Source organism: Thunnus thynnus, chromosome 1 (genome assembly GCF_963924715.1).
Source record: "Thunnus thynnus chromosome 1, fThuThy2.1, whole genome shotgun sequence".
NCBI lineage: Eukaryota > Metazoa > Chordata > Actinopteri > Scombriformes > Scombridae > Thunnus > Thunnus thynnus.
In genome coordinates this window covers 34,893,000-34,918,451 of record NC_089517.1, presented here as the reverse complement: position 1 = coordinate 34,918,451, position 25,452 = coordinate 34,893,000, and the positions used below count along the sequence as shown (strand labels likewise).

General features: G+C 39.0%; 1 protein-coding gene across 1 annotated transcript in view; it reads right to left on the bottom strand.

Moving 5' to 3' along the window:
* Positions 1–25,452, bottom strand: part of LOC137187452 (neural-cadherin-like) — a 265,262-nt gene that overhangs the window by 42,777 nt on the left and 197,033 nt on the right. Inside the window, exons 30-32 of the mRNA XM_067596339.1 lie at positions 20,345–20,525; positions 16,881–17,047; positions 1,830–2,094 (exon numbers count right to left, since the gene is read on the bottom strand). Coding sequence (XP_067452440.1) covers positions 1,830–2,094; positions 16,881–17,047; positions 20,345–20,525 — 613 coding nt within the window. The remainder of the gene's footprint in view (positions 1–1,829; positions 2,095–16,880; positions 17,048–20,344; positions 20,526–25,452) is intronic.

The window sequence follows — 25,452 nt, the reverse complement described above, 5'->3', positions numbered from 1 at the left end:
AACTGACATGAATAGTTACACTACATGTGCACCTGATGCAGCGTATGGGACTGTCATGACTCCAGCTGGCTATCTGCTCTGGCGTAGTGAATTTAACAGTGGTATCTACAAGAGGGACAGACTGAAAATGACTCTGCACACTGGTCTGCACTCCCTATTTGTGTTTGTTGACAAGGTATCATCTCTGGTTATGAGAGTTGAAGTTCTGGGAGTCCACTGAACAGTTTTCAGATTCTACTTTATTTAGTTTAGGTCTCTACCTGCCAGATGGCTAATGCTAGCCAGTCAGCAGTCTGTAGATATCCGGCTGATGTCTTGTCTAGAAACATAAACAACAGCAGATCCATTAGTGAGTGGACCTTTCTGCTATATGGTGGTGGAGGTATTTTATTATTCTTCCACAGTTGTCCATAAAATTATGTTTAAATCCTGTATTTTGCAGGCAAGCAAAAAACAACTTATGTCTCAGCATAAGTTAAGATTTTATTTTTTGGCCATATCACCCTGCTCTTGGCTAGATTAAGCAGATACAATGAGGATATAAGGTCAGGTCAAGCCACAGAGTATCTGCTCTTTGCTTGGGTGAGAATAGGATTCAAAGGCAGGTTAAAGGTATGTTAGCTCAGCCTGAGAAGGCCTAGAGAGGTGTGTCTTCTGTCAGAGGGCTAAGATGAAGTGAGCACTAACCCATCCTCACACATTTGGGAAAAAAAGTCCAGTTTCTGGACAATAAATCTTGCACTTTCTAGAATCCAACTTCAGCCATATGGCCCAGTAACAACAAGGTGCTGCAGAGGTGTTCATGTTCAAAGTGTATTGCCAGTGTTTTGTACCAGTGTGGTTTATATCTCAGTTTCCTATGTATTTGACACATTCACTTATGTTAACTGGCTGTGAATCCAGATGGATCTTTGAGTACGTTATCTGCAGATCCAGCAGAAATCAGCCTTCCCAGCTCTGCTGTGTCTGCAGTCTTGATAACTGTTGGCCTTTCAAGCTTTGTCACCTTTTCTTTTGACTGTGATTTGAGGGGGTGCGATTACATAATAGTGTAGTGTAATGTTGTTTTTTCAAGTATTGCATTATCTGTTTTTTACACAACTGTTTCAACACAATTTTGATGACTTTATTAAGATACCCCATCTAAGTTAGTGCTAGCATGCAGCATCTTTACAGAGATGAATAATTATTTTAGTATAGAATATTATATATATATAGAATATTTTACAGTTGTTGATAGAGATGGGGTTTTAGAAAGAGGCAACACATAGACACCAGAGGAGAAAGCAGAAAGAAGGAGACTCTAATAATCAGGCAGCTTTCCACATTTAGTGAATCAAACTGGGTCCCTGAAACCCCAGCTTGAGGAGGTTTTGTTAGAAATATTAGCACCTTGACAAGTGATTGCTGAGACATTGGTATAATTTTGTGCTATGACACATTTTTAAAAAAAATCATACTTATTGTCCATTTAAGATGTTGTCCTTCAGCCTTTAACTGCTCCAGCTGCTTCCATGTAGACGTACTTGAAGCTCCCAAGAGTGAATGCAAAGTGAAGTGAACTACACTGACACAGTGAAGTGCTGCAAAGAGCTTAGGACTCAACCTACGGTATATTCAATTCTGGAAATCCTTCACATTTGCTGTTCTAAACACCTGATGTCTGGAAAGTCCTTCCTGAGAACAATACATTGAGACAGAGTAAACTGACCAAAGATGCTCTTCCAGTTCTTTTCAAAGCTTAATTAACATATAATTTCAGTGAAATGTCCTTAAACCTAACTCAGAGACACTTGATGATTATGAGCAGAGTGACCTGTAACACTTACCCTGAAAGCTCTTGTTGATGCCAGATGGGAAGGTATTTCCAAGCATCACCACAGTGGGATCAATGATAATTTCTCGGCTCCGGCCCTGTGATCCCGTCACCTCCCGCTGTCCTCCGCCGCCATCCAGTCGCAGTGTCATCTCATTATCGTGCCGATCTAGGAAAATCTCATGCCATTCACCGTTGTCAAGGCGATAGGTGGGTATGGTTAGGTTGTAGTCCCCATCACCGAGATTGTAGAAAACACAGAGGAGGCCCTGAAAGATCTTCAATTGGACAAGAGGAAATTTTGTATGAGGTTTAAATTTTGATTCGAAAATCTGTTCTTGACCAGAAACAGAAAATTCTTTTTGTGAGCCCAATTTCAATTATAATCTTTATCCTATGGAACACTGTTAATGTTTTATTAGTGGTTTTCAAAAATAATTTTTACACAAACCAAACACAAGTTTTATTGGATAAAATGATTAATTTTGACCATTTGGATGTAGATGACAACTGAAATGCAGTAGGTTAAGACATAATATAAAGGCTTGCAATTAGCATGAACCATTAGCAAAACATCCAGGTTTAGTTAAAGGGGACGTATTATGCTTTTCCTTATTTTCAGACATATATATAATCTCACAATGTCGGATATTCATGTTAAAAATGTCCGATGTGTCAAATAACGAGGTAAGTATATGTAGCAGTAATCCCTGTGAGCAGAGAGCCCTGGCTTCAGACTGCTCTGAACGCTCATTTACAACGTTTTTTTCTACTTTCAGCCCAAGCTGAAGTCAGTTCGTGACGGATTTCCTTATATGGACATAGCTACATGCACAGCGTGCGAGTTCGGTGCTCCACTCCGGGAGTAGTTACGCCAAGCCGTGACGCCATTACACAGCACAGCAAAATAAAATGAGTAGTTTACCTGTTGGAGGTGTGCTGGTTGTCTGCAGCTCTTCATAAAACATCTCACTGTGGCTGTTTCTGCTTGTACTATTCCTCCCTGCATTATTTCTAACTGATCCACTGAACAAATAGCTCTATATAGCTCCATGTGTTGTTGTTTCAACTGGTTTTTAGCGCTGCTAACGAAGCTCAGCTAAGTCAGTGAGGAACACGTTTTTACTCCCTGTAAATTCTTCACAATAAAAGTCCCGTTAGTTATTCATTTAAAAGCTTTTAATTTGAAGCAGTATAGCAGGAAATGTTTGGTTTGCAATGACGGTAAAGGTACACAACTCTGATACATAAAGGTGGCCAATCAGAACAGAGTGGGCTCATCCGGAGGGGGGCCTTAAGGAGACAGGAGCTAAAACAGCAGTGTACGAGAAACTGTGTATATTGAGGGGCTGCATAAAGGGCCAGTATAAGATAAATAATGAGTTTTTTGAACTTTGAATCAAGCAGAGCTACTTTAGTGGAGTCCAAAAATAAAAAATTAGAGCTGAAATGAGCATAATAGGTCCTCTTTAAGTTTAGTTAGGTTTATTGCATTTATTTGTCTCGTACAAGGGAAAGAGATGTATTGTACCGGATTAAACTACTAGCTAATGGTGTTGAGTGTACTCTATTCTCAAACTTTGTAGAGGCAGCTATATTTGAAAGCTTGCCTTTTTGCTTCTCGCATACCTAATACCCTGGGTTAAGATGTGCTTAGTATGTGTTTCTTAATACTGTCATCCACCATTAAAGAACCAAGCCAGTCCTTGACTAATACACCCATGAGTAAGAAAGCTAAGCAAAATGAAACATAACTGTTGTTAACTGAATGACCTATCAAAATTGCTAACAGAGTTTGTGTTAGCTAGCCATCTCCCCAGTAGGATGGAGCTGGATAGTACTTGGTGATAAACACATCCAAAATTACATTTAAAAACAGCAAAGTCCCTTGACAGAAACCTGCTGTTTTAGGATAATCCACAGAACTTGTGAATGGTTTTCATTGAGAATAATTTCCTTCCAAGTATGACTTCCATGTGTCTATCTTTGAGCCGAAAGATACACCCTTAAAGTATATTTTTTCAATGCTTTAAACAGCACAAATCAAATGACATACAGCTCTATTCTTTTGAGTAATGAGGCACAAACCTCAAAACCTCAGCAAATCAAATCAAATCTACATGGCAAGATACCACTGGGGGTAAATGGTAAAATATACAGTATATACTCTCTATATTTTTTATGACTGGCTGAACTGACCCATGTCCAAGTTTCAGGTTTTACAGCTAATGGGGATCAGAGGAGAGTAGAGATTTTTCTTAGTCGGGAAAGACTGGATCAATAGGCCAATTTTGCCAACTGGCCAATAAGCCAGATCTACCCTCTTGAGGTTAACAAACACAGGGAAAATGAAAAACTCCCATATCATATGCACTCACACACACACACACACACACACACACACACACACACACACACACACACACACACACACACACACACACACACACACTAACGGAGAGGGATTCAACTAATATAAGATATAAGTAAGAGAATTTCATCCTAACCACATTTCAGGGACACAAAAGCACAAAAAAGTACACATCATCCATATGTGACTGTTCATTACAGCCCTTCAAAAATAGGAGTATTAAGAAGTTTCTGAAGCATGGTGGAGTTGGCGTCTCCACCAAGTTTTTTTGCTAGTGTCATGCTCATCAATAAAGCTGTCTGAGTGTGTGAAGAGAGAGTTAAAGAGTTCTATAAGCATCCAAAGAGAGTGCTATGGTAAAACCCAGAAAAAAAAAAAAAAATCTTGACCAAAATGGATGAATTGGTGGACAGTCCCAAAATAAATGCAACAATGTACCATCATTTGATTTACATTTATCACAGCTTTGAGACACAGAGGGGTAAAATGTATGTAACATGACCTTAGAATAATGAAAATGGTGAATCACTTTGAACTGAATTAACCTATGTCTGGTGTTTATTGAACAACTATGAATATGGGAAAGTGCAGTCCTCCATATTTTATCACGCAACACAGCATTGATTTCCCTTTCCCAAGTCTTCTTAATACAGTTGACAGATACAGAATCCTCAGAAAAGAAATTCACAAATTTAGTGATAAGCTTCTTATCCTCCGGCAAAAGAGAAAGCAATTCCAAAAGAGTATGTTTCTCACAAGTGGACTCAAAATGGAAGATGTTTTCCCTTACAAAATGCCTAAGTCTCATATAACGAAAAAAATTAGAGTGAGGTAGATTTTACTTTAAGCTTAACTGACAAAAAGATGCAAACTTGTTGTCTAAATAGAAGTCCTTTTTGCACTTAAGCCCTTTTACACACCATGTAGAAAATGTGTTGTCCAGCAATGCTGGAATAAGGCAAGGCAAGTTTATTTATATATCACATTTCAGCAACACAGCAATTCAAGGTGCTTTACATAAAACATTGCGAGCATCGTGTGCAAGAGAAACAAACCATAAAAGGACATTTAAATACAATTAAAAACAGTCATTAAAGAGCTAAGAGTATAGAAAATAAAAATGAGCTTAAATACAGTAAGACAGATACAATACAGGAATAAAAGTTACAGTGCAGTGTAAGAAATGAATAATTATTTGATTTAATCAAAGGCAGCCGAAAACAGAAAAGTCTTCAGCCTTGATTTAAAAGAACTGAGAGTTGCAGCAGACGTGAAGTTTTCTGGGATTTCGTTACAGATATTTGGACAATAAAAACTGAACACTGCTTCTCCATGTTTAGTTTTGACTCTGGGAACAGAAGGCAGACCTGTCCCAGACGACCTGAGAGGTGTGGATGGTTCATAACGTAGCAGCAGATCAGAAATGTCTTTTGGCCCTAAACCATTCAATGCTTTATGAACAGTAGTATTTTAAAATCAATTATTTGACAGACAGGAAGCCAGTGTAAAGATCTGAGAACTTGAGTGATGTGATCCATTTTTTTGGTTTTAGTGAGGACTCGAGCAGCAGCTTTCTGAATCAGCAGCAGCTGTCTGATCGATTTTTGTAAGGACACCATTACAGGAGTCAAGTTTACTGAAGATAAATGCTTAGACAAGATTTTTCAAATCCTACTGAGATATAAGTCCTTTAATTCTTGATATATTCTTCAGGTGATAGTAAGGTGACTTTTGTAATTGTCTTAATGCGGCTTCTGAAATTAAGGTCTGAGTCCATGACTAGACCAAAATTTCTTGTTTGGTTTGTGGTTTTTAACATTACCGACTAAAGCTGAGTGCTGACTTTTAATTGTTCTTCCTTGGCACCAAAAACAGTCACCAGTTATGTCTTTGTTTAACTGAAGAAAAGTGGCAAATCCGATCATTGATTTGTTCAATGCACTTACTAAGCGCTTGTATGGGATTATAGTTGCCTGGTGATTTGGTTAAGTAAATTTGTGTGTCGTCTGCATAACTATAGTAACATATTTTGTTGTTTTCCATAATCTGAGCAAGTGGAAGCATGTAGATATTGAACAGAAGAGACCCCAGAATGGAGCCTTGGGGAACTCCACAGGTCATTTTTGTCTGCTCAGATGTGTAATTACCTATATACACAAAGTAGTCCCTGCCAATGAAGTAGGATTCAAACCAGTTTAGTGCTATACCAGAAAGTCCCACCCAGTTTTCCAGTCAGTCTAGTAATATGTTGTGGCCAACCGTGTCAAGTGCAGCACTGAGATCCAATAATACTAAGACTGAAATTCTGCCACTGTATGTGTTTAAGTGGATGTAATTTAAGACTTTAAGACTTTAACAAGAGCAGTCTCAGTGCTGTGGTGTGGTCGAAATCCTGACTGAAGACATCAAAACAGTCTTTTAGTGCCTTTTGGTGTCCTTAAGTTGTTCAGCTGTTGAAAAACAGCTTTTTCAATGATTTTACTTAAAAACAGGAGGTTTGATATGGGCCTATGTATGTTTTTTTTATAACCCCAAATAAATTCTAAAATGATTGACTCCAGTTTCTTAAAAAAGTAAGCTGAGATTAATATTGGCAAACTTTGAAAGAGATTTAAAAATTTTGGTAAAGATTTACTCTGCCAATCATAGATAGCGGCAAATTCTGTGCTGCATTTTAGTTTATCAGTGCCTTCTAACAAATTTAATTTTAGCAAAAGTAGGATTTTTTCAGATTTTAAGTCCTAAATATGTGATATAATCCTGAATAACCTCAACAGGGTAGTCCAGTAAAATTGTATTTTCACCAATAAACATAAGCTCACTTTTAGCCCAATTTATAGTGTAACCAGAAACTTTACTGAATGATTTAATATATTGTGAAAGATAAGGAATACCCACTTCAGGATTCATTAAGGTAACAAGTAGACTGTCTGCGCACAGCCCAACAACACATTCTGATGTACCAGCTGCAATACCGTTGATGTGAGGATGACTTGTTATCCCAATTGCCAAAGGCTCTAGTGCTATATTAAAGTGGACAGGCAATCTCCCTGATTCACTCCCCGATACAGACTAAATGGCCCTGATGAGATATTATTTGTTATGACAGAGAATTTCGGAGAGTGATAAATCATATCAATCCAGTCCACAAAAATCTTCCCAAATCCAAACCTCCTCAAAGTTTCAGATTAGTAAGGCCATTCAGTAGAGTCAAGAGCTTTCTGGGCGTCCAATGTCACGACAGCTGCTTGAGTGTTTTTAGTTTATATATTATATAATATATACTATATACATATATAATATATTCAACAAGCGATGCACATTAAAAGAGGAAATCCTGCCTGGAATAAAGCCACTTTTATCTGGGTGGATAATTGTTGCTATATGCTTGCTTAATCTAGTGGCCAATACCTTTGTTAAAATTTTGTGATCAAAATTGAGCAAGGATATGGGCCTATAATTAGCAGGATCCATGGGATCTTTTCCCTTTTTCAATAATAGACATACATTTACCTCATAAAGAGAAGGTGAAAGTGTTTTTCTTGCAATTGAATCATTTATCATCCTGAGTAAGAAAAGTGTTAAAATCTCATGAAATGCTTGGTAGAACTCAGCTCCAAATCCATCTGGTCCAGGACATTTACCTGTGGGGAATGCCTTAATTGCATCTACTAACTCAGCAAAAGAAAACATTCTTTCCAGAAAAACATTGATTGCTCTCATTTGGATGTGGCAAAGGTAAGGAACTAAAGAGCTGAGAGCAATCTGTCTCTATTGCTCTGGTCATCATAATTCAGGCCATATATATTCAACAGACTTATCAGAAAATAATAAATAATAAATAATAAACCAGAAATCAAAACAAATCTCCCATTAGGATCTATCAACTTGGATTTAAGCAGAAATGGAATAGTATTATGAAACAGGATTGCTACACCCCTTGTTTGAGGTATAAAGGATGCGTGATACGACTGTGAGATCCAACTGGGTTTTAATTTGTATTTCTTGTAGAAATAAAATATCAGCTTTCAGTGCATTCAAATGAGAATAAACCTTCTCGCATATTTGTTATTTCCAAGGTTTCCCCTAACATTACACGAGGTTAGTGTAATTTTGTCATTTAAGAATAATGGACATACTTTCAAAATAGTCAAGTCGTCAATAATCAAAGGCCCTTATTATTCCTCACTGAATGCTGTGGGCCTTGCTTGTTCCAAAAGAGTCAAACATTTAATACATGGATGATATGAAGTAAAACAAATTGGTAACTCAGTGTCCAAACAAAATAGAGAAAAAAATACTGAGCTGAAACACCAAACAGTGCACCTCTCCCCACTTGGGGAAAATCTAGATGTGACTTGTGCTGTTTATTTTAGGCTATGGGCCTAAAATAAATTTTTTAATGTTGCACTGTTCTGATAAAGCTATATTTTAACTTGCGATTGGTTGACTACAAACCTGCCCTGCTGTCAGTGCAGTCAAGACACACACCACACCACACACACACACACACACAGAGTCCAGCTCCAGTAGGACCTCTTGTTGAGGAAAAGTGTCTTGACAGAAAATGATGAAGAAGCAGGGACAGAAGGGAGAAAGAGGGGTAGAAAGAAAGAGAGAGAATTTATGGATGAAAGAGAGAATGAGGGCGAAAAACACTTTTGTCATGTTTATGCTCATGCTGTATCCCTCTGCCCTCAGGTCATGAAATCAAAACGGTTTCATTTTGGTATGGCTTTGATGCTAATTACAGGTCTATGACGGAGCAATACTGATTTAAAGCTGGAGTGTCGCACTTTTGTCTCCCCCTTCTGGCAGTGAGAGTAATTACAAAAGCACTGTCGACACATGTTTATGTCATAGGCTCCACAGCAGCCTACTCAGTCACTACTGTTCCAGCTGTAAAATGGTGGATAAATTGTTTTGAGCGTCACACAGCCCCCATGAAATGACTTGTTTCACTGTCAGAATTTGATCCATTCGATCCAATAACATTTGGAAAGTCTAGAAGAGCCACACAATTGAATTATTTTATCCCCATTCAAGTTAGCAGAGAGCTAACTGGAAGTTAGCTGGCTCAGACGACGGAAGTCTGCAGTATGCATTCATCTGGCCAGCGTGGGAATGTCAAACCCTACACCAGATTAAAATCTCTGGTATACTGTGAAATACAGAGAGATTTACCTGGTGGTTTAATTAGCATTGTATGAACTCGTCTGGCAAGGGCTTGAATGTAATGGACATTCATTTATATGTAAAAGTTCCGCACTGCAGGTTTAAAACAAATCCAGGACCCTGTGTTTCTGTATGTGTGTATGTGAAAGAGAGAGAGGAAGAGAGATAGAGAGAGAGAGGAAGTCTGAAGGCCATTTTAAGAGGGAGAGGGTGGTGGGTGGGTCGTCCTCATTTCAATTTCAAACTGTTTCCTCCAAGTGTCCCACTGTGCATAATTTTCTTCCCTCCATCTTCCTCAGCCACCGCTGCCACGTAAACAGAGGACTGAGATGAGAAGGGCAGAGTAACAGAGACAGAGAGAGAGAGATGTGAGGGAGAAGTGGGTGGCTACCATTAATGCTTCCACTCCTTCTCAACATAATAAAAGACAAACCAAGTTTTCCATTATTTCTTGAGGAAAAAGTCTGAACTTTGTTAAAAAATACAAACCAACCATCGCCTGTCAAGTAACACTCTCCGTCTCCACCTATATCCCTGTCCTCTCGCTTTTTATTCCATTACTCTCTGCTTTGTTTTCCATCAAGCCACTTCATTCCTTCTATCCACTTGCCATCCATGTCTCCTTCAGTTGCTTCTTCTCCCCTTTGATGCAATGGGTGAAGTGCTGGACGGCTCCAAGGTTGTTTAGTTGGAGAACCGTGGCTCATTTCAAGGCTCTGTGATGAAGTATTAATTATATTTAGAATCCACTGGGGCAGTGCTTTTTAACCAGACGCACTCACAGCCACCTGATTTTACCCCCAATTAAAGCTGAACGGAGCGGAGCAATTTGGCTCTTGCTTTCCTCCCTTGGTGATGTGGTGAGTGGATGTGTTTGAGGGTGTGTGTGTTTCTTTTGCATGAGCGTGATACAGTAGGTGCGTATTGAAGGTGTGTGACTTCTTTTTTGAGTAAACAGTCCCACAGCAGGGACAGCTTCATTCCCCCAGATGCTTCCCATGACAGACTGCTTTTGGAGCTGCAGCCTTTCAGTATCACAGACGTGCAGATGATATGTTAATCGGCCCTCTTCTCATGATTAAATAACAGTGTGAAAATGTAGATAAAGTGCATATATGACGGGTTCATGCATTTTTTTTCACCTTAAATTATACTGGGAAATTAAACAGAGATCTGTTCTCATTACCAGCAATACTCTGATTCACAATTACTGTTACTCATTTTCCCCACCCATATTTCCTACCTCCAGAGATGTGACCTGTGGTCTGTTGCTGTAGAGACGAGATATTTAGACTAGATTTGGTCATAAAAATAAATAAATAAATGCTGTTGGGCAAATGTTATCACTTCAAATTCTTACCAGCCTGAAGGCAGATAAATATAATTTATGTTAAATACTCTTAAACAGCTGGAGCTCCGGCTTGATGTCGATCTGAAGCATTGCAGTGTGTGTTTGTGAAAGATATGTTTCCTATAATTTACAAATTATTTCATAGGTTTCTAAATTTTGTGTTGATACAATAAGTTTGTTTCTATCCACCTCTTTTTATTTGCATTTTCAGTTGGAGCTGAATTAAATTGGAAAATTAGCATAGTATTATTAATAAGAATAATAATAAAAAAAATACATTTAATTCATACCGCACTTGTCATTCATAGTAAGACTCAAATTAGAGCACACAACATTAAGAAAATAGTAATAAGAGTTTTGTCTCTCTCTCTCTCTCTCTCTCTCTCTCTCTCTCTCTCTCTCTCTCTCTCTCTCTCTCTCTCTCTCTCTCTATATATATATATATATATATATACATATACATATATATAAGGTTTAGGCATCAGATTTCATACATTGATGGCACCACTGCAACACTAGATGGACATATTGCATGTGATCAGGCCATGTCCTGCATTAGTTATATAACATTACGTTCATTCACTCACTTTGTGACAGTTAGCTAAATGTGTGCTTATAGTACTGGTGTTTCTGATGGACTCCAAGAAGTTGGGCACCTCATCCCTGTCGGCCTATTTATAAGTGCATTATAGGAGTGTTTTTTCAGTGTGGACTTTGCTGAGGAAGCAGAGGCAGGAGTAGGCTGACTCTCTGTACAGGCACCTATGGGAGCCTGAGCTGTTTAGAGGACTTCTGGATTGTCCCAGCTGGTGTGGACCCACTCTGTCCAGTCTATTTCACACTGCAGGACTTTCTACTCTGGGGCAGGTGGTGGAGCTGGCTGGACCTCGGTTGGATGATCCTGTTGGACTGGCTGCTCAGCTGGGAGTAAGATCTATAGGAGTCATAAATCAGTTACTGCAACATCGGAAACAGAAGCTGACAGGACATCAGTGCTCTCTTTTAACTGACTTTTGTGATGGTGCACTGATGCCAAACTGTACTGACCCGTATCCTGCCATTGAACTGTTTCCTGATTTTTAAAACTGTTCTGGTCCTTTACTTGAGCCTGTCGACCCAGTGAGTGCTTCTTTGGAGGGCGCGTCAGGGAAGATTCTGTATAAGTTGATGGTTAAAACGTGAATGGGCGCAGTGACACCCTGTGGAGGACCTATCTGGACTTAGATCTTGACGTAAAACCAGCATGGAGGTCTTTGTATAAACCTCCTTAAACAAACATGAGGACTTGCAGTGGAGAATCCTACGTGGCATTGTAGAACTCCTTTATCTCTGTTTTAATGCTAATCTGTAGAGGAAAAATGCTTCTGTAGTCAAAGAGAGACGGTGTTTCACTGTTTCTCAGAGTGCACTCATCTGACAGCTCTGTTTGTGTTGTTGGAAACCATTTTTAGCAGATGTGGAGAAGTTTTTATGAAGCAGGCTTTTATTTGTGGTTTTAAATACACTTGCCAGCAGAAGAACAAATGTTAGCTGTTGAACTTTGTTTTAAGACAGGAAAAGACAGTGGTGTATGTGAGCTGCAGGAGGAAGGTGGAGGAACCCTTGAATGTTGATGTGGTACCTGTTTTTGTGAAAATGGTGAAGTCCAGACTGCTGGTAGAATTCAGTTTTTACAGAGCTGCTTGTGACCTGGAGAGTTTTAAGCTCATTTGTGGTTATGGGGGGTGCTCTGCTCAGTAACAGATGGACAGTTAAGTTTTGGACATGTGCTGATGTAATTTTGATAGCTATGTAAATATACTGTATGTATTAATGTAATGTATTATGTTTTTGTACAGTGCACATAGTGGTAAATAAATGGTTTTAAACATGGTATCTCCATAGCTGCTGAAGCCCTGATGTGTGGTAACATTTCTGAGGAGACACACAACATAAGGTGTAGTCTACTAAGCAGAAACGGCAGCTTCATGCATAAGCTCTGTAACTATGCCATAACTCATTCACGCACAACTATACGTTTAGCTAAAGGCAGAACAACTAACCACTTAAAAGTTGCTAGTGCAATGACAAGGAAGTAATCTCTCACTTTGTTGGCTTCACACCTTTGAACACTGTTAATTACCACAAATGCAAAGTGGTTCTCTGCAGTGGTGGGCAAGAATTTTGCCCCTGCATCAAATGAGCACCCTATAATTATCTCCAATTTGTTGTTAATGTGTTTATGCAAAATGCTATTCACTTTTTTTTTTATTATTGTCTGCAAATATTTATTGGCTGATGGTTAATTGCTGAACATGGCCACCAAAAAATGTAGCTCCCTCCAACTGTGAGGTAATGACACTGAACACCAAGGGCTAAAAAGCATACGGTGCTGAATGATTCCCAAGATACTATATGACACTATGTTTTTCATTTGTACTATGCAACTTCATAATGATTATTGTTTTGCATATGCCTCTAAAGTCTTGCTTTTTAAATCTTGTTTTGTGTATATTTAAACTGTCATAACTGTGAAGTACATTGTCAACGTCATTTCAGAAGACATGGTTTTTCAGTTTAGAAAATTAATTGCTCATGTCAAACTTGCATACTCTGATTAAACATGTATCTACTGTATACTTATACCGACTTCAACCGACTCCATGGCAGGTATCTTATAATCTAATAATCATACTGTTGAATAATAATCTCCTGTGTATAGTGTCTAATAATAATCACTCTGCTCTGTCTAATTAAATATTCCTATGCTTAATACATAATGTAATAATAAAGTTCATCGTGTACTCTGTAGTCATCTCCTTTCTGTAATATGCAAGTATGAAGAGCTACAAAAAGAGAGGTGTAAGAATTCTAGTTCCCTAACATCATTTATGGTTCTTGTGCTAAGCTGAGACCTTTACTCTAACTTGAATTGATTATTGAACTGAGTGTTAAAAAATACTTTTTTGACATATTCATCAGATAATGATAATTACTAATTATAATTACAATAAAAAAAGGAGGAAAAGTAGGACAGACAGATGTCTGCAAACCTGAGATAAAAATGTAAGTGGCACAGAAGTGAGATGAAGGAAGTAAAAGAGAGGCAAGACGCAATGATGGCGAGAAAAGCAGATGACAGATGAAGAGATGAAGCCAGAGAAAGTGAAATAGTGTGGGAAAGACTGCAGCTTTGCAGGGTTACAGAGCTGAGAACCAATGATGAAATCTCAGAGTTGTCAAATCTCTCAAGTCACCACCAATGTTATTCTACTTGACAGGATCTCCCATTGCCTATATTAATTCAATTATTTCCTTACCTCAAATGGAAGTCACTACATGCCTAAATTTAACCCATTTACATTTAAGATTTGTCCTGATTCTGACCTCAAAGAAAACCTCCACCAATACAGTCTGTCAGTCTGTGTTTGTTAGGCCATGTCATTCATTATCTGTTTATATAACAGCCTCCACTTATGGGTGTCCACAGGAGGAGTTGTAATTATTGAAAAATACACACTTGTATCAATCAAGGAGGTAACTGCAGAATGTAAAAACACACACAAAGAGCTGTAATCAGTAATCCAAGGGAGGTGGGGGGGTGGGGGAGTAGCTTAGAACAAAGAAATGTAATATTTTAACTAACCATGCTGTTAGAATGCAAGTAACACACAAACAGCAGGAACAAAGAGCTCCTCACATTTGCACCCAGTCAAGAGTAACGCATACTAATTCCTTCCTCTGATTAAAAGCAAACAGAACTAATACAGTGAAAAACATAATCCTATAAGGCAATATGGTTGTGTTTCTATCAAAGAACACTGCAGGGTTTCCAATGTTTCACTGAGGGGGGGGGCTACTTTATAAGATTATACACATTTTCATGCTGTCTGCACCCGGGAATAAATGCACTATTTATGGTGGGTAAGTGATGTGAACCCACTCCCCATGTAGCTGTGCTGGGGGAGCAGTATGACATTTAAGAGTAAATGCATAGATGGATGGAAGGAAGGAGAGACAGATGGATGACAGATGGGGATCAGAGGAGAGGTTGTACTGTAACAGCAGCTGTGGTATGGATAATTATCATCATTTTTGACACTGATGTTTGATCAATACCTGTGGTCGCAGCATGGGGTGAGAAGGTATCGCATGATACCAGAAAGAAAGTCAGGAGCGGAAAAGAAGGGTAAAAAACAACAGAAGGAGGCTGGCAAATAAACAAATATGAGAGAGCAATTCAAGTGTGAGCAGAGCAACCAGAGGAAAAGAAGAGTGGGAGAAATGAAGCCTTCAAGACAAATAACCAAATAATACATTTAATGTATTCAGTCCTGGCAGTGTGCTTTCAGTGTCAAACCAAAAACATTTTTACTGCTAATACATTATATCACTTCCTCTGTTTTCTTCAACAGTAAATTTAGACAACACACAGAACTAAAGCGTGACATTGCGTTAAAGTAACAATCTCGAAGATCTCTGTTTTGTTCTCTCTGGCGGCACCTATGGTGATAAGTGGTAATTACAGGTCTGTTTTTGGACCTCACTTCCCAGAGATCCAAACAGTGTCACCTGTGTGACGTCAATCAGTTGGCAGTTGAAGAGCGAGTCTGTTGCGTTAGCTCCGTTTTCCGTCTTGTGGACCAACCACTGCTGGGTGATGGAAAATGCGTCACTAACTGTGTGTTGCTTGTGATTTTTCTCAGGAACGTCACCACCAACAGGCAGTTCATAATAATGCAAATGCAGAGGCTTTCATCAGTGGGCCATACACTTAGCATAAAGACTAGTAGCTGAAAGAAAGCTGACCTGGCTCTGTGTATATTGACAAAAAATAAACCTACCCTAACTTCTAAAGCTGACAAATTAACACACTTTATTCTTGTTTGTTTAAACGGTACATAAACACAAATGTAAAAATGCCAGTTATGTGCTGGAGCTATTTCTTGACAAACAGTTTAACTCTTGATAGAACAAGCTAGATGATTTCCCCTCCCTTTATGCTAAGCTAGTCTGAAACAGCTTTATACTTAAAGTCAAACTAAAATTAAACAAAAGAAATGAGAATATACATCCTTGGTATTTGTTTTGACATGTTGTTTTTTGGTGAAAATGGTAAAAAAAAAAGAGAAAAAATGAGGTTTTATTCATTTCTCTGCAGTGACACCCCCCTAGATTACTGTTGTCTAGGGGGTGTGAATTTTTTGTATGACTGATGAAGTAAGGTAAGTAATTTGATTGGTGCAATATATGTGTGGGCGGGCATGACAAACAGATTGTAATATCACTTCACTTACAACAGCCACACAGGCCCGAGGTTGTCAGCCTAGCTTGCTTGTTGAATGTTGTAAAAGAGACAGACAACTCGTTACTGTTTGATAACCAAGGCTATGTTAGCTTGTTGGAAAAGGTGAAAAAAATCAAATAAAAATGCTGTGTATCAACATTTGTAGGATAAACATTATGGAGTGTAGTTGTTGATGTGTCTCCTAGCAATGCTGACTCTCATTTGTTACTCCACCAGTGCCAAGGGAAACGCCCAGTCACAGGCTTTAAGCTCAGACATTGTTTGCATAAATATGTCCAAAAACTTTTTATTCTGTTTTGAAAAATAGAAAAATATACTCTATATAGTATAGTTTATATTTCCTTACACAAAAAATGAGGGAAATCAAAATTTCAGTTCAACTTTAACACAAAGACATGGCATTGATATCGATTTTTTAATCTCTATCTTGGAAATAAAGCAAAGAATTCCCCAAAAATGTTGAACAATTCCTTTAAAGGGTTAACTTACACAGGAACGTTTGGGAAAAATATCTGTCACTTGTTGTGATAGTTTTCAATAGCTTCTTTTTTTCAACCAGCCTCTAGTTTTCTGTGACTACTGAATAACTGAAGTTACATGACAGCACTAGAAACACTACATACATTAAGTGTTGTTTATGACAAGAGCAAAATGACTGCTGCTGCTTTGCAGGATAGAAGACAGAAGGGAAGACGTATTCACTATATTCAGAATTTCACACTATTACCTGCAGATTTGTTCCCCACATAACCAAAATATGTCAAAAACCACAGATGATTTTTGTAGTTAAGGAGACAAGCTTTCATACAATCTTCCATCACAGTCTGCCCACACACACACATACACACGCATACATACACATATACTCAGGCAGACTTACCTCCAGTCGCAGGTATTCGCTCTGCTCCTTCGAGATCAGACTGAGGATGCTGCTGCTGTGTTTGCGGGTTCGAACAAGAACTTGAACCCACGTCCTCCGGGCCGGCAGTGGGGACGTCAGCTGGTAGTGCAAGTGACTGTGCCCATCAAAGGAATACTCTGGGACCTCTGGTGTTGGTACATACACAAACACAAGTCAGTAAAATAGTGCTGTGATTGAGAATAAACACAATTAAAGTTTTAAATGTAACACATCAAATTCTATCCATTTAGAAGGCACTTCATTCCAGAGAGAAGTGACCTCAAGTAACTTCAAATAAATCAGTTTCACAACTCCTTAAATTCCCTCAGTGTGCAGACAGCTGGTGGCGGGGCAGAATATGCAAAAAACACAAGATAGAATATGTATGTGTGGTTTAGCTTGGGTTATGCTTGGATCTTCTTTCTTAGACCCATGTTCCCAGAAGTGGATTTTTTACATGCCAGGCAGACTAAACCAAGCACAGCTAAAATGTTTTCGAAGCCATTCTTCCATCTCATAGCATATGCAAGTTAAATTTTCTTCCACACCTCTCCCTCTTTGTCTCTCTTCCATGCAACTTTAAGTTGAGTTGAGTGGTTCGTGAGATCCTGCTTGAAGGCAATGTCAAATATTTGGTTCATTCCTGGCATGCAATATGCAACAGATCAGCCATGTCCTCTCAAAATTCAATTTTATGTTTTCCTGCTTACACTGTGTTTACCAATCCCACACAGACATTTGGGATTTGTAGATATCAATTCATATTAACACTATGAATTATATACCTTAATGTCATTACCTTACTCATAGATAAGTTGAGAATAGAAGAGAGGAATGTGGTGAAGTAAGATAGTTTAAATGGGGATATTTATCAAATAAGGGATTGTTGGATGTAAATAATCATATAAACCTGCAAATGAGACATAAGGACAGACATGGTTTTTTTTTTCCGAGCTTATTTCTGAGTGCTGTTACGGACATTATTTTCCATCACCAGGTTTCCTTGGAGAACACCTCTGAGGATGTAAATATTATGATCTCTTTTGTGAGAAAGTTAAATTTAACATGTGTAGCAGAAATGAACATTAATATCAGGTGTAAATATACTTGGCGTGTTCAGGCACAATCTGAATGTGAGGCAAGGATTACAGGAGTCACACAGGTTGTGTTTTCAGTTGGAATTGCGTCTAAAATGTAACCAGATAAATCACATGAACATGAACACAGTCTGGGTGTGAGAATCATGTTAAAGAATACACAAAACATTTGCTTTTTTATTTCAAAGATTGGCCCATTGTTTGCCAAAACCAAAACTGTCTCCAGAGCTTGTTGCTTTTTCAAAGATATGAGTCATTCCATTCATATGGAGAGTGATTCATTCACATTCCTCCATTCATGTATCCATAAATTCCCTTATTCGATTAATCATTGATAGTTTGCCTGTCTACTTATAGCTTTTAGTAGCTGACTGGAGACATGACAGTGTTTATAGAGGACAATAAATGAGAATCACTGAGCTGTTGCACCGACTAAAAGATGTTGAGGAAACAGATCTTTGGCAATGTGTTTAAAAAATAAAAATACATTAAAAAAATTGACTTTCCAAAGCCTAGCGAAGAAGGTATTGCTGCACTTCCATTATGTGAGATTGAATATTCTCCTTAATCCTCCAATAGTCTACACTACAATTTGAGAGAATCCTGTAAGGGAGCATCATCATGCAGTACAAGACAAGTACAAAATAAGACTTAAGCCAGGCAGATAGTGCTGCGGTCAGCAAAAAGCATCAATGGAGGTGTACTCAATCTAAAGGAAGTGTGCAACAGGCAGTACAGGACCAGGGAGAGGAGGGTCATTAAAGATCCCATCTCACTCCAACAACAGTCTCTTCAAACCGCTGTTGTCAGGCACACACTTCCACAGCTACAAAGCCAACACAGAAAGGCTCAAGAGGAGCTACTTTCTTCAGGCCATATGGATCCTTAATATGGACGATGCCAAAAGCCCACATGCTGCTCTCTGTTTACAAGAATTACACAGCAGTACTGAAGAATCCTCTGAGGAAACATACTGGATAAAATATAAAGGCAAGTGCTTGACCTATATATGCATGGTTTCGCAAATAGAGTACATACCACCTGCATACAAGATGCCAAGAAGCAGATGGCATTGTGTACCATTAATGCTAGGATGGCATGGAACAGCAGTGGGTGATAAAAGTAATTAACCCTGGTTGGAAAGATCCAACAATGACTGTAGTCTACTCAGGCTTTTTTCTCTGTGACAATTTAGGTTACATTTTACAAAACATGTTGACTGAAACTGTATGATGAAGATAAAGCTGGATTGACGTGCTCTGCTGCCCTAGTGCTGTCAGAGAAAACTGCCTATGACCTGTCAGTGTGTCTCATTTTATCTTCTTTAATTTAATAACTAAGCAAGACAAACGTCATTTCCATCTGTGATACTGTGCTTATTTTGCTGTATATGGCTTGTATATTGTAACCACCAATTCCCAAAGTTGTTTCAGGTGAGAATCTATCAGCACAGTGATTTTTATTGCAGCATTCAAGCCTGTGGTAACAAATTTTTTGACCACTTGAGGGAAGCGGAAACAAATTCTGAACTTAACACTGACGTATTATCACCTTTTAAGTTGATATGTTGAACTTGTTAGCGAATTGTTGTTTATTTCCACGTCCAGCAGTTACGGAACAACATTATCATTCATTTGGAGTTGTGTTTCTGTCCGCCTGGTGAATGTAGGTGCAATATTCACTTGCTTTTAGCTCTGTTTTTGCTCTCTACCAACTCCTGAGGGAAATGTCTCTTTAGTTGCTAAATGCTGCACTATGTTCACAGGCTAATTGCTAACTGTCTGTTTGCCGTTTGGTGCTGAGCAGGTAGTGTAAAGTGGGTTTTTAGAGCTTTTTCTCTGAAAACAGCTTCCTGCTGAGGCTGAAAACAATGCTATGAGAGCACTAAGAGTGAACCAAAACAGTAAAGTTGGAAGCTAATCAGTAAAACTTGCTATAAAGCTCCAAAAAGCTGAGGGGAGCTGCAGAGTCAGGTGATAATTCTCTGTAGGTTCATCAATATGAACGACACCTCTCACATTACACATTGTCATCTGAAACATTCTTATGATAAAACAATATCAGTTACAGCCATTTTGACATGAAACTTCCAGACTGACATATTACTCATCGTTTTGCTTTAGATTGACTACAAACTCATTTTACAATTTTTGAAACATCGGTGCTAAGATAATACCAGTTACTTCTAAGTGTTACATGCTATCAATCAACATAGTCTTTGCTACAAGCCATGGACAAAAAAATCATCCTTCAGGGACACATGGATGATTTTGTTGTCAGTGGTAGAAAGTACCACAGTTTTGATGTTTTCCTTTAATGCAATAGTCCAAAATAAGTTTGGCTTACCCTCTTCACACTGGTGTCCTGCGTATCCTGGCACACACTGGCAGCTGAAGGAGCCCCACTCACCGTGACAGCGACCCCGGTGGCCACAGGACGGATAGCCCATGTTGACACAGCTGCTATCAGTGGTCAGGCAGCCTGGAGAGCTGGACTGGGAGTCGGCCGGGGAGCCCAAATCATACAGCTGAATGGAGGAGATAGAGGAGAGGCAATGGGGTAGTAAACGTAGAGAGGATGATGTCAAGAGGAAAGGAAGGCGAGATGGGGGATATAAGGTGAGATGAGATGAGAGGGGGAAGGAGGAACAAAGAGAACAGGAGAAAGAAGAGGTGAGAATACAGTGTTAAAAAATAAGGAAAAAAGTGGGAAAGAGGTGAGAGAAGTTGAGAGGAGAAGAAGGAAGAGTTGCCAATAAGTAAGTAGCTTACAAACAGGAAACAAAAAAGCAAAGTGACAGCAGAGAAAGGGAATTGGGGAAGACACAGTACACATATGAAGGGGGTAAGCAGCCAGAGGGGGAGTCACAGATTGAAAAGAGGAAAATACAGTCAAACAGAGTGAAAATGAAAGAATTCAGGAAGAAAACTTTCAAATGTGTTGAAGGGCATTCTCTTCTTTTCCCATCTCATCTCTCTCTAGACTCTTTCTAACGCTCTTCCCACAGTGATGAAACCCAACACTGGACCAGTCTTCTAACTGACAAACAGCATGGCCAACTGCACAGAGAGCTGAAAGGACAGGGGAACCTTGGACGCCTAAATTTGTGTCCCTCACAAAAGGATGTCATAAAAGACATTAATATGCTCAATCTCCTCTCTGGTGAACCCTAACTTTATGAGTTCTGTTGGTGCTGCGGCGAGGACGTAGGAATGCAAAGGATCGTAAAAACTGACTGTGAGTTATTCCGCCAGGGAGCTGCTGATTGGCTGTGACCTCCAGCAAAGAGGCATCTTATTGGTCGCTGACCTTTAAAAGCTCAGGCTCCTCTGGCTGCTTGGTGTGGACTGATCATGTTGATTGCGAAGGACTGAAACACAGACAATAGCAATCAATGACTGAAAGACTCACTGGGGTATCTGCAATTGATTTGAACGTGCATCTGTGTCACTGTGGTGTGCGTGTGTTTGTGTGTGTGTGTGTGTGGATGTTTGTCTGAGCAAAACACAAAAATACACCTGCTTCTGCTTAAATTACAAATTGTGGCTGCAAAAGCAAAGAGTGTCACATCCTCACACAGAGACACCGTAGGCTGCCCTATTTGCTAAGATTAATTTCAGGTGTTGGGCATAAAAATGTCTCGGCACATAGGAAGAGAAAAACAAATTCTAGACCAGAATATAAAGTATGCAACTGTGAGCGTGCTGTGAAGACAAAACTGGCTAAATCTCTTAGCAACCTCTGTCTAAACTAAGAGGAGGGAATATGATGGAGAGTGACACGCAGTCAGTTGATGACAAATTAAATGAAAAACCAACAGTTTAAAGAGTATTAGTAAGGTGTTAAAACTTCAGCTCCAAGGAATCTCTAGCTCCAAATGACTGCCATCCAAAAAGTGTCAAATTCTCTCTGGATATACTAAATCAATCATTTTTTTATCGACTCATTATGGTTTCAAAAGCACAATATGTCATTTCAGCTGCTAGGGGTCTCTCAATCAAAACATTAACAAAAGATAGAGTGTGATGATGCTGTGAAGTAGTGTGGGATCATGGGAGTTGTCTTCATTGTCAACCAGCTTCTTCAGGATAGGATTACTTCAGTGTTCATCATTAAGGATGTTTTTACTGGGAGCCGATTTATCCGCAGAGGTCTCTTCCTCTCCAAAACAAAAGGACCTGGTGCTTAAAACAGGTAAAAACACTGAATAAAGCACTTTCACATTAAAATTCGGTATTTCTCTGACGCTGTTCAGCGGGCACAGGACATCCAGTAGGGGCTGCTAGCCAAGCTGCTGCTAATGTTCGCTCAGCTTGTTTCTCTGATAACTTAAGATCCAGATGTTCAGCAGGTTTCTACCAGGAGCCGAATTATCTGCAGACGTCTCCTCCTCTCCAAAAGCAAACCTACTTGGGGATTAAAACAGGTAAAAATACTGAATAAAGCTGTTTCAAGTAAAAAATCAGTGTTTCTCTGACACTGTTCGGTGAGCACCGGACTCTCTAATAAGTGTGCTGGTAGCAATTTTGGAAATTATTGCTTTGTTGTTAAGATTTAAAGACTTATAGTAGCTTTAATGTCTGCTGTGTGGGCTTGATTGACAACTGTGATTGACAGTTAGCTCACCTGCTGCTCTCTGACTCGATTCCGGTAAGTTCAACATAACTTGATAACGATACCTGCCATGTTAGCACAATTTAGCTAAAGTAGCTAATGTTAGCCCAAGTGTTCACCGCTTAGTGTTTTCGAGGTAGCAGGGCGGGTTTCCAGAGTGTGAAAGGCTCCGCACTTCTTGTGTGGAAGGTCCTGGCTCAAACGGAAATGATGGCACCACCCATAAGCTTCAACTTTGCGCTTCAAACTGGCTCCAGTGGAAACCAACAGGTGACATCACACCTCGCAATGTCCATCTTTATATACAGTCTATGGCTGAAACTAAACCACTAAAGTTTGCAATTTCTTCTTCTTCCTCTGGCTTTTTTGGTAGTTACCAAATAGATTAAGGTGCTTTACCACCATTCTCTGGATTGGAGTTGGACCGACCCTGATTTGCATGTAGCCCTGGAAAAACAAGGCAGATTCCACTCAGATTTGTGATTATCAAAGTGTTGAAGAAAGTGACATGACAAAAATATATGTAGTACAGATTGTTCAAGTCTTTGGAACTCTACTGCAGGCATAGAACAAGATATTCCTTCATTTGGCTGCTCCAAAATCACATGCCCTGTATGGAAACACCTGCATGCCTTATGTTTCTCCACTCATTTGTTCAGGTCTTTTTTGTCAGTAGTCTGACAGCAGAAAGATGTCTTTGGCTGTTGCTCTGGTGGTAGAGCAAGTTGGAAATTGATTGTAAGTTTGGTGGTTTGACTCATTCTGACTAAAGTGTCCTTGAGCAAGATACTGAACTCCTACATTGCTCCTGATGTGTGTGAATGTTAAAGAAAAGCAATCTGAGTCGCTTTGGGCAGAAGAGAATCTGCCAAATGAATGCAATATAAAAACTAGGATGTGATTTTCCCAATTTTTTCTTTAATGACTACACATGCTTTCTACACGGGTCCAGATTATTATAAAACATGTTACAAGCTTTCCTACAAACTTTTTGACAGAAAACATTGCAAATTCAAGTTACTACCATTCAAAAAGCCATTAGTCTAAACCCTGCAAACCTGCAAACCTCCATAAAAATGGGATGACACAACATAAAAAACAAACTTAAAGCAGTAATGTCAGACTGAGAGCTGAAGGGAGAAAGATAAGCAGAGTGACATGACAGGACAAGGATAGAGGGAGTTAAAAATAGATGATGGCAAATGACAGCCAGAGGGGACAAACCCAACTCCAGAACAGAAACAACTATAAAATCGAAAAATCTCTTCCTGTCCCTTTTCCAAAACACAGCTTCATGTTCGCCCTGACTTCAGTCCAGTCCAGTTTACCCCTTGTGAGTAGCCACTCAGGCCCACCCAATCAGAAGGCTTCCTTTTTTGCTGGACCATAGCAGTCAATGAATACTGTGTCAATTTCAAATGTGACTATGCAACCAATAAAAATAAAACAATTCTTGTTTTTCATGAGTGGCAATGCATTCTGCAAATGCCAGATTGCAAGCAGCGCCTCCTCTTGCACTCAGTGTACAGCTCCTGCACTGCATAAGGAAGCCTACTTTCCACAAGCTAGATGCTTAAAATTTATTGTAGTAATTTAATGTAGCTGCTTTGTATGGTGGGAAAAAAGCAGTTTGCTTAAATGCATCACAAAAAGACGTTGTGAGGAGAAGGAAGAAGAGACTACTCCTGTGCCAGTTTCTTCTCTGCAAGTGCCAAGTAACAACAGGTACGTGGCAGCTAAATCAGCCCTTAACCAGGAAAGGGCTGCTGACGGAGCCACATCTGATTCTCCAATGATGACCTCTACCCCACTATATATATATCCACACTTACTTTTATATATTTACTTACTTTGATATTAACCTTAGACCACATTTAACCTACAATGTACAAATTGTTTTTAGTTTAAAATAGGCACAATTTATCTATTTTATTGCGTATGATTTGTTTGTATTTTCTTATTCGTTAAAATGAGCAATTATTGTTACATCTGTTGTGTTATGGATTAAAATTGGCCGCATATACTTTCCTATGAAAAAAGGAGAAAAGTACATTTATTTTCCAAAAATAACACTTTATTTTGGTCAATCACAACAACAGATGAACAAATGTCATCTCAGGGAAGGCGTGTGCGTGTGTGTGTGTTTGCGTGCATGTGTGTGGTTTACAGTATGTGGCTGCCGTGCCAGGCTGTTTTCAAGTGCCATGTTGGTGCCAGTGTACCTCTATCTATACGCTTGAATAATGACGTGCCAGTCAGCTGTGTGTGTTTGAATATGTAGCCGCTGTGCCAGGCTATTCGATGCTGTGAATGTTCGTCTTAAGCCTGTAACAAACATTACCTCTGATGATGTATAAGGTTTTTATGATCAAACTGTGGTGCATTCGGGCAAGTATAGTTGTAATGGCCTATTTGGTTAACATATGCGTTTCAGAACCGACTGGTCTTGGATAGGCTAGGCCCACACTGTGATTTCTGCCTATGCTACTGGTTTACTCCCTTCTTCATCCATTATAATTCTCATAGTTCAAATACATTATAATCATTTTATAATGCATTATAATCAACAGCTTCATTCTTTGGCTGACTGGTTAGCATAGCTGTCTCTGGTCTGGGAGACTGGAGTTCAACCTCCTTCACTACACATAGATTTAATGATATTTTTCTCACTTATTATAATGCATTATAACAGTGATTATAATGCATTATAAAATGATTATAATGTATTACAACTATGAGAATTATAATACACTATGATCCTTGCAAAGGAAATTTCAGTGTGACCAGCAACTATTAAGTATTATGATGCTTGACCTTAGAAATTATTATAAAATGCTTTA